General features: G+C 47.5%; 1 protein-coding gene across 1 annotated transcript; it reads left to right on the top strand.

Moving 5' to 3' along the window:
• Positions 1-1,115: 1,115 nt before the first annotated feature.
• FAM43A (family with sequence similarity 43 member A) lies at positions 1,116-5,542 on the top strand. The gene has a single exon (XM_086944278.1). The coding sequence runs from the start codon at positions 2,355-2,357 to the stop codon at positions 3,486-3,488; it is 1,134 nt and encodes a 377-aa protein (XP_086800404.1). The 5' UTR covers positions 1,116-2,354; the 3' UTR covers positions 3,489-5,542.
• The last annotated feature ends 9,105 nt before the right edge of the window (positions 5,543-14,647 follow it).

Raw genomic sequence — 14,647 nt, 5'->3', positions numbered from 1 at the left:
CAGTACATTACTATTTGTATTTTCCTCCTCCATATTTACAAGGACACAAAAAGCCACCCTGCATGGTTTTTCCTGTCCTTGTAAATACAGCCTCTTTACAATCAACACTGTGCGTGAAAGGGGCATTCCAAGGGTGTTGCTGTGGGTGTTCCCAAGCAACACCTATGGAACCAGACATTTCCAGATTTAGGAGGAATCGTAAATCTAGAAATGCGTTTGAATCCTAAGTCTCCCCAGGAGATGGCGTAGGGAAGCGCAAATTCATTTCTCCTCGTTTTTGCCTCTTTCAATGCGTGCTGCATTCTACAGTACGCATCGAAAGAGGAAAATGCCTGTAGTGATTGTTTTTGTGCAGGAAGGGGCACCATCATGCACAAAAACAATCTCCCAATGATGCAGGAATCCTTGCACCATGGTGCAAGGGTGCCAGCGCATGGAGCAGGGTAGAGCACAGGAATACGCCATATTGTAAATATGTTGCATTCCTATGCTCTGAAACTGACTCGTGTGGCGCAGGCAAATGGCTTGCAGAATGCACTGAGTCACTTTCTTGTAAATCTGCCCCCAAGTTTCTCAAATTGACCTGGTTGACGGTTACTACCACTTAGCCCGTTTCTCAGCATGACTATGCTTGAAACATAAAGCAAGGCGCGGGAAGAAAATGTGAATTGACCAAGATCACACAACGTCATGGAATTCGGGACTCTAGCATCCTAACCGAAAACATAACCAAAAGCAAGTTTTATTTGCTACAAATTGCAATTAGGTTTCCATTGTGTTTGTATCAAGTTTTATTACCGTATCGTGCGACGTTCCTCTGACTAACCAAACACACTGTTACTGTACAAAACCACAGCTTTCTCGCGATTGTGTATCCCTTCCAAATGTTTCCTGTTGATGCACTTTCCTCGGCCTGCGCCACATTGTGTCAGACTTGAGCTGTCTCCGGCAAAGCCTGCCCCCTCCTCCCCTAATCCTTTCAGGAATACAAAGTCGTCCCTTTAAAGAAGTGGCACGCTCCTGCGCGCACGCCTCCCCTCCCCCAGCTGTGTGCATGGTTCGCTCCTGCCTATATTTACTGGCTCTCCTCGTTTGACAGCATCATTTCTGGAGCAGCCGGGGGGGAGAGAGGAAGTCCGTCCCAGCCAAGAGGGGAAGCAGCAGGCTGCTCTCAATTCAATGAAGGGAAGCGCTGCAGGAGCCTAGCCGGGGTCAGTGCACTGAGGGCGGCAGACGGAGCTCCCCCGCCGGGGACAGAAACAGGACACGGGTAGTGACAGTGACCCGGTGCGTGCCAGGAAAGCCGATACCTGGAGCGCAGGAGGGGTGGAGGGGTCCGACCCTTCATTTCCATCGGAGCACAGTTTCCATGCGCTAGAAGGGAAGCGCACAGCGAAAACACTGCGTGCAGCTCGGCGAGCCATGACACTGGAAGCAGGGGAAACGCTGGAGATGAGGCAGTGAGCTCCAAAAAGAGGATCTGGCAGCGCTACACGCCGTGCAAGGGGATCGAGCAGCGGTACACCCAGTGGAGGGGGTTCGAGCAGCGCTACACGCAGTGAAAGGACATCGAGCAGCGCTACACTCAGTGAAAGGACATCGAAGCGCTTAGCTGAAACACTGCATCCAAAAGGGGGATCGTGCATCACAGACGCACTGCTTGCAGAGGAAGGGCGCCAAGGGCCGAGTCTAAGCACTGCCTCTAAAGACAAGGGTCGTGCAGGAAGCGCACTGCAGGCAGTGGAGAGGCGTCCAGCGGCCGAGGGCAGACACTGGATCTGAGACACTGTTGCACACTGGGGCAGGGAGCGCTATATCTGAGAAACTGTGGCTGTAACCAAGGGAAATCTTAAACCTGGATCACTGCATGCAGCGCCTGTAGGGGAAACGGACACTGGCGTCGAGCGAGGAAGAGTGCATGCACAGAATAAATGACTGAATCCGAGACACTGCAAGCCGTGACAGGCGACCCAATAGTCGAGCCTGTCTGCCTGAGTGCAAAAATAGAAATCTATGAAAGGAGACAACCTGCGTGCAAAGGAATGAAAGAGAAGACGAGCCGCGAGCAGTAAAATGTTACAACCTTGTCTGTGAGGCCGCAGAGACTTAAAGGGGCAGGACAGACAGACTGCAAATGATTCCAAGAAGCTGCGCGTGCTAATGAGAAAACCCTGGAGCTGTGCGGCTGTGCAACAGGAGGCATAGGGCTGTGCGTGCACAATAAGTGGATCCGAAAGACTGACAGCAATCCGGTCCCCCCCTGGGCAGGAGCTGATCCACAGACCCCTCGCTCTGGCATGCACCCGCTCTGAGCCGGGCGCCTCCCTCCCCAGCCAGGCCGCCCTCCGGCAGACATGCTGCCCTGGAAAAAGAACAAGTTCGAGCTGATCGAGGAGGACAAGCTGAGCAAGCCCAAGGCGTACGCCGTGAGCCTGCACTGCTCGGCGCTGTCCACGCTGGCCAAGGGCTGCCCGGAGAGCGCGCTGAGCCGCGTGGGCAGCATGTTCAAGTCCCGGCGCAAGAAGATCCGCATCACGGCCGAGGACCCCAGCTACACCGTGCTCTACCTGGGCAACGCCACCACGCTGCAGTCCCGCGGCGAGGGCTGCACCGACGCCGCCGTGGCCAAGATCTGGGCCAAGAGTGGGCTGGGCCGGCAGGGCAGCCGCATGCGGCTGACGGTGAGCGCGCAGGGCCTGCGCATGGTGCACGCCGAGGACCGCCAGCCGCCCCGGCCCGGCCACCTCTACCTGCTGCACCGGGTCACCTACTGCGTGGCCGACCCCCGGCTGCCCCGCGTCTTCGCCTGGGTGTACCGGCACGAGATGCGCCACAAGGCGGTGATGCTGCGCTGCCACGCCGTGCTGGTGTCGCGGCCCGAGAAGGCGCGGGCCATGGCGCTGCTGCTCTACCAGACCTCGGCGGCCGCGCTGCAGGAGTTCAAGCGCCTCAAGCGCCGCGACGACGCGCGCCACCAGCAGCAGCAGCTGCTCCTGGGCGGCGCCGGGGCCGAGCAGAGCGGGGTGCCGCTGGTGCCCCTGCGGAAGCTGCTGCTGAACGGCCAGTGCTGCTACAAGCCGCCGGTGGAGCGGAGCCGCAGCGCGCCCAAGCTGGGCTGCATCGCGGAGGACGCGCGCGGCGAAGAGGAGGAGCGGCGCGAGGAGGCTCTGTTGCGGCGCGAGCACTGCGAGGACACGCTGCTGCAGCCGCGGGGGCGGGGCGGCCCCGGGCAGGAGCGCGCGCGCAGCCCCGAGCTGGCGCAGCTCATCCACGGCCTGGGCGCGCTCAGCATCGGCAACGACCTGCAGAGCCTGCGCGCGGACCTGCGCGTGACCCGCCTGCTGTCCGGGGAGAGCACGGGCAGCGAGTCCAGCATCGAGAGCAGCGGCAGCCAGGAGCCCGCCAGCCCCGTGGGGGAGGACGGGGAAGACGACGACGAGGAGGAGGATGATGAAGAGGAGGACGAGGAAGGGGGTGACACGGGCTGAAGGGGCCGGGGGAAAGGACCGACGCAGGCCGGGGCTCGAGAACTGAGGGGCCCAGGGCCACACGAGACTGCGAGAACTGAGGCAACCAGAGGCCCAGGGACTGAGGCTGTGAAAATTGAGGGTCGGACTAGGGGGGGCAACAAGACACCTTTTCCTGGGATGCAATGATTAATGCAAGGTCCGGGGGCCACGAGACATGGATTTAAATAAAGGCCCAGGCATCGAAGGGACCGAGGACCAGACAGATCAGTGCACTACGGACTTGGGTTTAGCCATAGGGATTGTGGGGGCTCGGGGACAAAAGCTTATGCACAGGTGCTCACTGCAGAAACCGAAGGTTCAAGGCATAGGGGGTCTTGCAGAAGGGTGTAGACAGGGCGCAATTCACATCTGCGCACAGCACATTGCATGGGGGGGCTAAGCACACACATTCTTATCTTGGGGCAGTTATTGGAGGGCAGGGTACATAAGGAATCAGGCTTACATCCAAACACAAATGGCATGGCCAGAAACACTCCTGTGCCCAGAGCCCAATGCACTCATCTTTGCAGTACACTGGACAGGAACGTGGTATCTGGGGGCGCACACATTTATCAAAGTGCACAGCGATTGACGGGGAAAGCCATATGAACTCCTACAGCGTCACACATGGCATATAGGGCCTGGCGTCATAGTTTCATGCACTTAGGGCCATAATGACTCATGTGCTACACAGCACAGGGACTAGGCGACCAGAGCATAGCAGCAGCATCTACACAAACCCCAGGGGACGGGAGTCTGGGCCCTTGTTATGCGGGTGACACAGAAAGGGTGGACTCTGGTAGAGAGAGGACTAGTCAGAGCTGACACAAACCTAGCCTAGTGTCAGCGATGAACCAGGAATACACTCTCAAACGCTTCATTAGGACAGGGTGACTGCCACCTCTAGGAAACACTCATAAAAGGCGCCATTTTGTTTCTACCAGTGAAGGACAGATGGGTTGTGCAATCAGCCAGGAGTGGGTGGGCCTTCCACCCAGGCTCTACCTATTGTTTACAAAGGGTCCTTGGCATTAGACAAGTCTTGCATCCTCCCCAGTTGTCACCCCTATGCTTCGGCTCCAGGACTACCAACCACAATGTGGGCAGGGAAAGTAAACCCCAAACCATCCTGCTCAGCTGTACCTTTCTGGGGGTGACAAACAGCTGAACCCCTTCTTCACACACCTCTGAATGACAGGGTTCAGCTGAATTATGACTTAATAGTGCAATGAAAAATAAGCTTTGTTATGGACTGCTTGTGCAGAGGGCACTAGTTTTCTTATTTTCTCCGCAGACCTGGATTGTTCTTCAAAATATGAGACATTGATTGTTCCCCGCTACCTGCCACCACCGCTCATGTGTCCAGGCCTCAGCCCTCTCTGGTTCACGACTGAACCCCAACGGTAGAGCCTCACACGCCTGAGGAAGACAACTGTGCAATACTTTGGGCTTCTTTAGCCCTGCACAAGGTGACCTACTTTGACATTGTATTTTGCACACAAAAGAACGTTAATTTATAACTTCTGCGAATGGGCCATTTGAGCCCCAAACGTAGCAACTGTGCCCACTCCATGTAGAAACACGTACAACTGTATTCCCATAAGCTCTTGTCCTGTTATTTCCGTGCACGAACTTCCTTGTTTACCTCTAACTCCACTTGTGGAAGATCTGCCAAAAAACGCTCTTGGGGAGCAATTCTTTTTTTGTTTACACTTCAGAAATGAGACACCGGGTGTTTCCTCCTTAAACAAAAACACATTCCATGACATCCTTTTTTTTTTTTGTGTAAGTTTTGCACTGTTGTGAAGTTTTTTTTTGCCTACGTTACCTAATTATACATGTTTATTTCGTACATAGTGATATCTTATGTACGTGTTTTATCTTTGCTGTGCAAAAGAAACAAAATGGCCTATTGGTGTTCACCTGTACATAGAAAAAATGTACATATGTATAAAATACATTAGTTATTTTTTACAGACAGCGCTGTTCTGTTTGCACATCCGAAAACCAATAAAAGAATAATTTAAGATACAGATTTGTCTTTTTGTGATATGGTGCACAGTCCTTTGTAACTCACTGACATGTTTTCAGTTTGCCAAGCCCTGGTGAATGTTTGTGAAATGACACAGCACTGTGATATTTGATATGGGTAAAGGTGTACATATTTTCAAAAAATGTAGTTCATAAGAAGGTGGCTGCCAAGGCAGTGGAGTCTTTAATTAAAAATGTCCTTGTAACAGGTAAACATTCTAGTTTTTTACTGCTGGTAATAGGAGCCACAACTACAGAAAACATGCCGTTTAAGTTGCTCATGTAACACTAACTAGCTGTGAAGGGCCACAGTACACGAGACGGTTGGAACGACAACTGACCTCAGGGTTCCTGATAGACACAGACCTCTCCTGTAAGATGTGATTTCCCAATAGGCCTCTGTTTCTGTACGGCTGGAGGCATTGGGGCAGAGTACTTGCATGTCAGATGTGGCTGACGTATTTGGTGACTAAGGCCTTTAGGCCTACGCGCCTTTCAGATGTAATTGCTGGTTGGGAGAAACATCCCACTGTACATGTAGGGCGATCCATATCTGGTCGCTGTGTGCTGAACAAACATTGCTCACAATTTCTCTTATAGCACAACCCTTCTACCTTAGGCAATATTGGTCTTTGAATGCTCTCTGCCCAAGTTATAGTCACACTCACAGGAGAGGGCCTGTAACATTGGAGGCAGCCTTTAATAAATGGTGCAGTCCAAGGCAGAAGGACGAAAATGCTTTCAAAACACTCCTTTGACTGTGGGAAGAATTGAAAGGGAGAACCAGAAACGCAATCACTGTAAGTTTGAAACCACGTGGACACCACTCCTTATTGTCCCAATGTCACACCATTGTCGTCACATGAACTCTCAACAAACAGGATTCTAATAATGCTGCACAGTCCCAAGTAAAAGTTTATCACTTTATTTACTTCATAGGTCATGGAAGCTAGCAGTCCCAGCATAAAACATGTCTCTAATTTTCTTATTGCGTGATATCTCTAATAACCTGTAATCAAAAAAATGAAAAAGCTGCTCAACTATTACAGGTTAATACTTAAGATCTATATTTCTAAAGTTAATGACCAGAAAGGAGAGGTGTATGGTAATGTTTCTTTTTTTCAGACAGATCATTACAGGAAAGGCAGAGTCTCTCTTCATGTTACAATGTATTCAGAGCTCCTACTCTTTTTAATCTGGTTTACATTAGGCTGATTCTAGTATGTCTTTGCAACAAATTCTTAAATTATTTTTGGGGTGTTTAATTTTTCACTATCGATTCCATTTTTATTCATCTCTGTAACCAAACTATATCATATGAAGGCGAAAAGCCCCTGAAGACTTGCAATGTTTGTGGGAAGAGCGACGGAATGAGCACATATTAAAAGGAATAAACAGTCCTCTGCTGTACGTTAAAGGATATTGCTAGTCACCTCACTGTTTCATGCCTTCAAAAAGGAACTGGGCCTTTGGCCACATTCCTCAGTTTGGTCACAGAACTTCTTGGCGTCTTGATATATTCTTATAATATACTGTGGGTGAGTACTTTATCCCATAATGAATACATTGGAGCATGGAATACTTGTATAAAAACCCAACTCTAATTTCCTTATTACAGGTGACATGCATCATCTGTAATAATGAAACAACATAGCTAATCAACTGTAATAAGTTATTACAGTTGATTTCCATGTCATAGTGGCACCTGCCAGCAGCCAATTTCAAAGACCTGCAAATTTAAAAGGCTGGTCGCTGAATACAAACAGCTGCAGTTTAAACAGGCAAAGAATGCTGTTTTTTCATTCTTATGATCTGTTTTTCTAAAACAGACACTGATCAGTTGAAAGGAGATCTTTACAGCAACATGTTTCTTTTTTTCACTCTTCTAGTTTGTACAGCAAAAATATAATCTCAGATTTTTTCTACACGTTTTGAGCTTTAGTATTTATCTAATGTAATTTACACTTTCTGATTGTTCAATATTTGTGCATCAAATTCCTAAATGCTTTGTGATGTTTAATTTTGCACTACATTTTGTTTTTATTGTTCTTGTCTACAACCAGTCTACCGCTTTCATATGAAAGAGCACAGCAACAAGGATTTTAAGTGGTCCGTGTGAAGGGTGATGGTGTGACTGTGCATTATAAGTAATAGAATAAACTCTGCTGTACATTTTGAAGGATATATTGCATGTCACCTTGGACTTCCATAACCTTATGAAGGAACTCGGGGGCATATTATCAAGCACAGAGTTAAAACTATTGCCGCTTTAGCGGCAGAAAACTGCAGCTAAAGCGGTGATAATGGGCTTGATAATATGCCCTGGAGAATTCCAATGGAAGCCCATGTTGACACCAAAACATGGGCTTCTATTGGAACTCTCAAGGGCATATTATCAAGCTCATTATCGCCGCTTTAGCAGCAGTTTTTTTTCCTGCTAAAGTGGCGATAATTTTAACTCCATTTCTTGATAATATGCCCCTTAGTCTTTGGCCTCATTCCTGTATATGGTTATGGAACTCCTCAGTATTTCTATAATTCGCAATAGGGGGTACTTTAGCCCCTATTTAATAGCCACATGGCCAAGCTGTGCTGTCAGGTTCTAAGTCCTTCTCTATGATTATTTACACTGCTTCTACTGTAAAGTGCTTATGTTGTTCAAGACTAAATAGGGGCATCTCTTGATTTTCTGTTAGGTAAGAGTATTAATTCTATCTACTCTTGTCTAAGGGTGAGCCCCAGGCAAACCTCTGATTTATCGAGAATGGTGTCTAAACCTCCTGAGCTATTCACCCTTGGTGCCTTGTCCATGGGACAGCAACATGCACTGCGTTATAAGAGGGCCAGGATTTTCCAGATTTTTGGGAATTACACTTCTATTTGGAACACATGAACAACCGTTGGCTGTGACGAAGGCACTGTGACAGAGAATTTGTATAGGTGCAGATATAAAGGAGTGCGAAGCTGTTTTCGCCATTTTTCTGCTTTTAGAATGCCATTGAAAGTGTAATTTGCATCAACTCAAAACATGAACCAAACTGATTTCCTACTACTTTTGCTGTTTGCGTAATAAGCAATTGCTAGGAAAGAGAACTTCATTATCCGACATAAATGTAGCTGTGTGCTTGAGGCAAAAGAATTCCGTTAATCGTTTTTAGTACACAGTAGCAACAAACTGCCCAGAATGAGCTTGTTTTAGTTTTTAAAGATGGATTTTTAATATCAGAGGATTTCTTTGTTAAAATCTCTGACTCTCCTAGAATCAGTTGTAAACAGTACATGCTTTGCAGATGGTTTCACAATAACTTTTCCTAATTTTTGCCATAGTGCAAAAAGCTGCCTGTGACCTGGAGCAAAATCTTTCTCCTCCTTTCTTATTAGACTAACAGTAAATTAGAATCGAATGGATTTCTTCTGCTTATTTAGCCCATTATGAGATTCCAGGGATCTGGCCCCTGATTTCTAAAAAGTGGGTGTAAAGAGACTTGGCTCTTCCTAGAGCAGCAGGGCAAGTATCCCAAACAGATACTGTTGGCAGATCTATGCAAGATAACATCTGCTTTGATCAGCAGGTCACAAGTAAGAATCCGGGAAAATCCATCTCAAGATTCCATCTTTCCAAGCTCAGTATATGGCTCACCTTTTAAAGTGATTAATAGTAACATCTGTTGTTTACAGCGCTTAGTGGCATCCGAAGTGCAAAATGAAGCAAACAATAAACCCATGAACATGAACCGTATCGACCCTTTAGAATTTGGGCAAGTATTTTTTGGGATGGATTGAGTTTGGACATTATAAGACATTCTTGTTTAGCCTTGTTTTGGCTGCCATCACCTGGCTTTTGATCATGTATTTCTGTCTTGTGAAGACTTCAAGGGAGTTTTCCTAAATAATATTTAAGACTTGGGAAGATTCTCTTGTACAAAAATACTGTTTTCCTACTCTATCAAACCTACTCACTTTGTCAGAGAGCATCACATCCCACCACAACAGGATGCACAGCCCACAATGCATAATGTTTTGTAATAAAGGTTCCTGAATTGTAACTTGAGGCTTCTATCCTTCTTTCACATCCTATTGCTCTCTCGCTAGATTTGCCCTCTAAAAATACCTTTGCGCATAGACATGCATCAATCATCATGTTGGTAGGTTTGGGAAAAATATGAATGGGTTAAGATTGACTTTTTTTTTAGGAAATTACATACTGAATCTTCAAAAATGTTCTGGTCCGGGATGTCATTAAGGGCCTAATTACAACTTATGGCAGTGCAGGTTCCGGGGGTATGCCACCGCTGCGCTTCTGTACTGCTGAAAGTCACTGCCGCCCACCCGCCAGATTACAAGTTTAAAGTGGTCTGGCGGATGGGCGGCGTGGTGTTCCCACAGCGGTGCCTTAAAAACAGGCATTGCAATGGGACATCCCAACAAGGTTCCTGCACGAAGTCCATGACTTGCTGCAGGAACTGGGGTGCATGCACATGGGGGCATGGCATGTGCAAACTACATGTATCCCCATGCAGAGGAGGCACAGGGGGCCACAGGGCCCCCTTTGTTTCCTCTCCCCCACGTCATTTATAGAGTAGGAACCTCCATGACACTGCCGGCGGAGAGGAAACTCGTAATATGCTTGGCGGGACTGCGGTGGTCCCGCCAAGCATATTGTGGCCTCACGACTGCCACACCACCGTCGGGGAACGGCTTTTCTCTGGTGACAGTGGCAGTCCCATGGCGGTCCACCACCATAGTTGTAGTAGGGCGGTGGGAGGAGCGGTGGCTGGACCACCATGGCTGCGCCCCACATTTCTGGCGGTCCTCGGACTGCACGACCACTTGATTCATAATCATGCCCTAAGTCACATGATTTATCAGCTTATTCCTCCTCAGGCGAACTTCGATGCTCGTTTCAATTTTATATCTTGGGCTCGTTAGAAAATGACTCAAATACGAGGATTGGTCATTGGCAGCTGGTGAAATTGATTTCAAACTGCACAACAGTGCATGTAAAAAAATCAGTATGCAGAACAGGCTTTCTTAAAGTACTTAATTTACATTAAAGAGCACCCATAAACTAACTATATTAAAAATGTCTTTCTATGAAGTTATGCACCCACTGTCTGGTGTGTATGTCACATGCAGCTACCCACACATTTATTGTGCACTTTACATCTACGATTTCATCGTAACTTTGCTTGAGCAATTAATAACCAGCTAGTAAATGTTATTTCTGAAGGTGGCGTGCTTTGAACAACTACAACATGGAATTGGGCTGTTTCAGCTAGTGTGACCACTCCTCACCAAGGGTATGGGATCAAGGTCGGACTTGGACAGAAAATAGTCCCAGGTACAAAATAAAAGTGGCCTGTATAAGTGAATCCAATACCTAAAAACATGGCCCATGCTGCGCACATTGAGGCCGTTTTGAACTTGTAAACACACTGTATATAGGATGTTTGCAAGATATGGGAGCCTGCCTGCATCTGTGCTTGCTACAAGTAATATTTATGGACATTCCAGAGGAAACAACAGTAAATATGGCCCACCTGACCATAAAACAGGGTGGTAAACAGCCAAGAAACTGGCCCATACACCAAATTGCCAGGCCTGTTCAGCTCTGTATGAGAGCTGCATTGCAATGAAGGGGAGCGAAGAGTCACTTCTCGGCATTCACAAGGAAGCCTTAGCTATTGGAGCTTACAGTATGCACACATAATCTTGCATTTAAGGTGCCTGTACTGGTGGGTGGAACACTAGCCTGATGATTGATATTGACATTCATCATTATAGGATGTTTGGTTTGCACACAGAATACCTCCAGCCCGAAGGGAGATTCTAGGTAAAGGAAGTGGGGCAGAGTAAAGCGTAGCAGATCACATATAAAATACGCATTGAAGGAAAAGTATGCATTCATACCATGGCATCTGACTTTTTGCATCAAGCTTTGTTGAGCGCTCTCTGTATTTTCCTTTCTCCATTCTGTGCTCGATAACAGTCCTTAATTTGAGCCAGTGGTTTCCGGTGCTCGGCACGGCATTTAATTGGTTTCTGGTGCTCGGACCGGCATTTAATTGTCATTACCACACTTATGACACTGACGTATGGTGGTGCTGCTCATCCAATTTAGAGATGAGCAGAATAATGGTTGTTTATTAATACAATATACATAAAAAATACTAATACCTGCCTCCCCGGCCATTCCTCTAGCTTTGAGGACCTGGAATAATCTGAACTGTCGCGCTTGCAGGTGAGAGAGACGGTTAGCAGTTGTTTTGGTACAGACATAGGCAGTGATGATGGGGTAATGGGTGGTGCAAGCTGCAGTGGCCCCCTGGTCAGGGTCCTGGCACTTATTATTTTACAAATTAAGCACTGGGCACCTGACAATAAGAACAGATGGAAGGATTGGAGAGGTCAAGTTACTGACTATGCAAATCATGATGACTCCCAATCCAGCAATGCAGTAGTCCAGTGAATTGTGGGAAACTCTTATCTTCATCCAGTGCCCATGTTATCACCAAGGTGTTCCTGCCACTACATTGAGTGCAGAACATTGAAAAACACTACATCACAGGCACTACCAATGCAACTTGTTTTTAAAATAATTACATTGTAGGACGTACTCCAACACAGGTAAGTATATACAAGTATACATATCTAAATATATTTTGTTCTTAACATTTCCCTCTGTGTAGGTGTGTGGAAAACCATGGTGAAAATATTAAGGACATAAAAAAAGAGTTAAATGTTACACATGTGGAAAAACTCTATCTATCTATCTATCTATCTATCTATCTATCTATCTATCTATCTATCTATCTATCTATCCATCCATCCATCCAGTGGGGTCTCATGTGCTGGGGGGGAGGGGGAACAGCAGTTCCATTCAGTCAAAAAGCCAGGTCTTGAGAGTGTTCCTGAAGTTCAGGGAGGGGGTGCGTCCGATGTTGATAGGGAGCTCGTTCCAGGTCTTGGCCGCAATGTAGGAGAAGGCTCTTCCCCCTGTTCTGGCTCTGCAGATGTATGGGGTGTCGGCAAGGGTGATGTTGGCAGAGTGGAAATTTCTTTTGGGTACGTGGAAGGTGATTCATTGAGGTATTGGGGGTCCTGTGTTGTGTAGGCATTTGTAGGTGTGGGTGAGTATCTTGAACGTGACTCTTTTCTCGACGGGGAGCCAATAGAGGTTCTGTAGGTGTTGGCTGATGTGTTCATGGTGGGGGATGTCAAGGACAAGTCTGGCTGCGGTGTTCTGTATCATCTGGAGCTTGCGGAGCAGAGACTTGTTGATGCCGGTGTAGAGGGTGTTTCCGTAGTCCAGTCTGCTTGTTATGAGTACTGTTGACTGTTTTCCTTGACTCAGGGAGGGTCCATTTGAAGGTCTTTCGGAGAATGCAGAGGGTTATGAAGCAACTGGAGGCGATGGCTTTGACCTGCTTGTTCATGGAGAGGGAGGAGTCGAGTACAATGCCGAGGTTTCTGGCGTGGTCCGTGGGGGTGGAAGGGCTACCGAGGGTGGTGGGCCTTCAGGTGTTAGTCCATGCTGATGGGGGTTTCCGAGTACGAGGACTTCTGTCTTCTCCGCGTTGAGCTTCAGGCAGCTGTTGCCCATCCGGGATGCCAGGTCCTACATCCCTTCGTGGAAGTTGTCTGTTGGTGGTGGGGTCCTTGGTCTCGGTGCTGTGGTTGCTGCGGAATCCTGATTAGTAGGGGTTGTCTTCGATGAACTTTGCTAGCTGTGCGTTGGCATTCTTCTCAGCAACTTTTGCAGTGAAAGGGAGGAGAGAAATGGGCTGGTAGTTCTTGAGGTCCATAGGATCTGCTGAGGGTTTCTTAACTTCTGGGCGTTTCTAGTCATCAGGGAAGGTGCAGGTGCCTGTCGTGAAGGTGGTGTTGATGGTGCGTTGCAATTCTGGTGCGATAGCGGCGGCAGCTTTGTGGTAGATGTGCGGTGGGCAGGGGCCCGTGGAGGCCACTGAGTGGATACCTTTCATGGTTGAGGCGGCCTTTTCGGATGTGACCGGTGTCCAGGTCATGATGGTGGACTTGCTGGTGTTGCCGGAGGGCATGGCGTTTGTGGAGTCAGGTGTGTGGTCGTTGTGATCTATCTATCTATCTATCTATCTATCTATCTATCTATCTATCTATCTATCTATCTATCTATCTATCTATCTATCTATCTATCTATCTCCTTATGCTGTGACTCCCATGTATTGACATATAATCTTCACCACAGACCTCTTAACAACAAGCTTTGATATGTTAACTCATGTTAACCTTTTACATGGTTACTTACTGACAGCTAATGGAGGGACAGCAGGTCTTATCTGGCCTTGAGTTTTGGTCAATTCTACCAAATGAAGGAAATTGTTTCTTGATAATTTTTGTTACGTTTGCTGTGCATATGTGCAAGTGTGCCTAAAAGTGATGTAACTCAATATGTGTTCCAGTTGGCTGACTTGAGGTTGGTGACCATTACCATTGAATCCAGAACTGCCCGTCTAATACCCATACGGGCTCCTTGGTTCAGCATGCCAGGGGAATGGTATTGTGTTGTGTCCGAGTACATCTGCACTATTCCAACTTGAACAAAAAATTGCGAATATTGTTAATTTCCGGTAAATCAGATTATTGTCCATTGTAACTGTACTTGTACTGCTAGGCTTAGTTGAGTTACTGCTGTTTCTGAGGCCACTATATTCTGTATTATTGAAGGGTGTCCTGGCATGGGAACTGTACTATACCTTTCATGGTGCAGTGACATCATGCCACAAAGCCCAAGGATTGTTATCCTTCCTGAATGCTCTTGTTCAATTCCTACTGGGTTTGATGTTGAGTATGCTATCCAAATGAGGAAGAACATGTTGGGTCAGCCCCACTGCTTCTGCAAATCACAGATGGTTAAATTGCTTATCTAAAATACTGTGATTTCACATACAAGCCTTATATTGAGCAGCGTCATGTTTGCTGTATGCAGCGTGTGCTAATACATGCAGCAAGGGTGACTTCCTTCCCAGACCAATGGCCTTTACTTGTTACCTTCGGCAAGCGTGCTTGCAGGAGCAGTGGCTGCTCTGGGTAATGCATCTGCACTGGTCCTTCTAGGTGGGCTACGA

This window comes from Lissotriton vulgaris, chromosome 11 (assembly GCF_964263255.1).
Source record: "Lissotriton vulgaris chromosome 11, aLisVul1.2, whole genome shotgun sequence".
Lineage (NCBI taxonomy): Eukaryota > Metazoa > Chordata > Amphibia > Caudata > Salamandridae > Lissotriton > Lissotriton vulgaris.
Note: the sequence above shows the minus strand (reverse complement) of the source record. Positions and strands in the feature narration are given on the sequence as shown.

Bases quoted from the DNA above. Each gene is read 5' to 3' on its own strand.
- FAM43A (XM_086944278.1), top strand. From the start codon at position 2,355: ATGCTGCCCTGGAAAAAGAACAAGTTCGAGCTGATCGAGGAGGACAAG.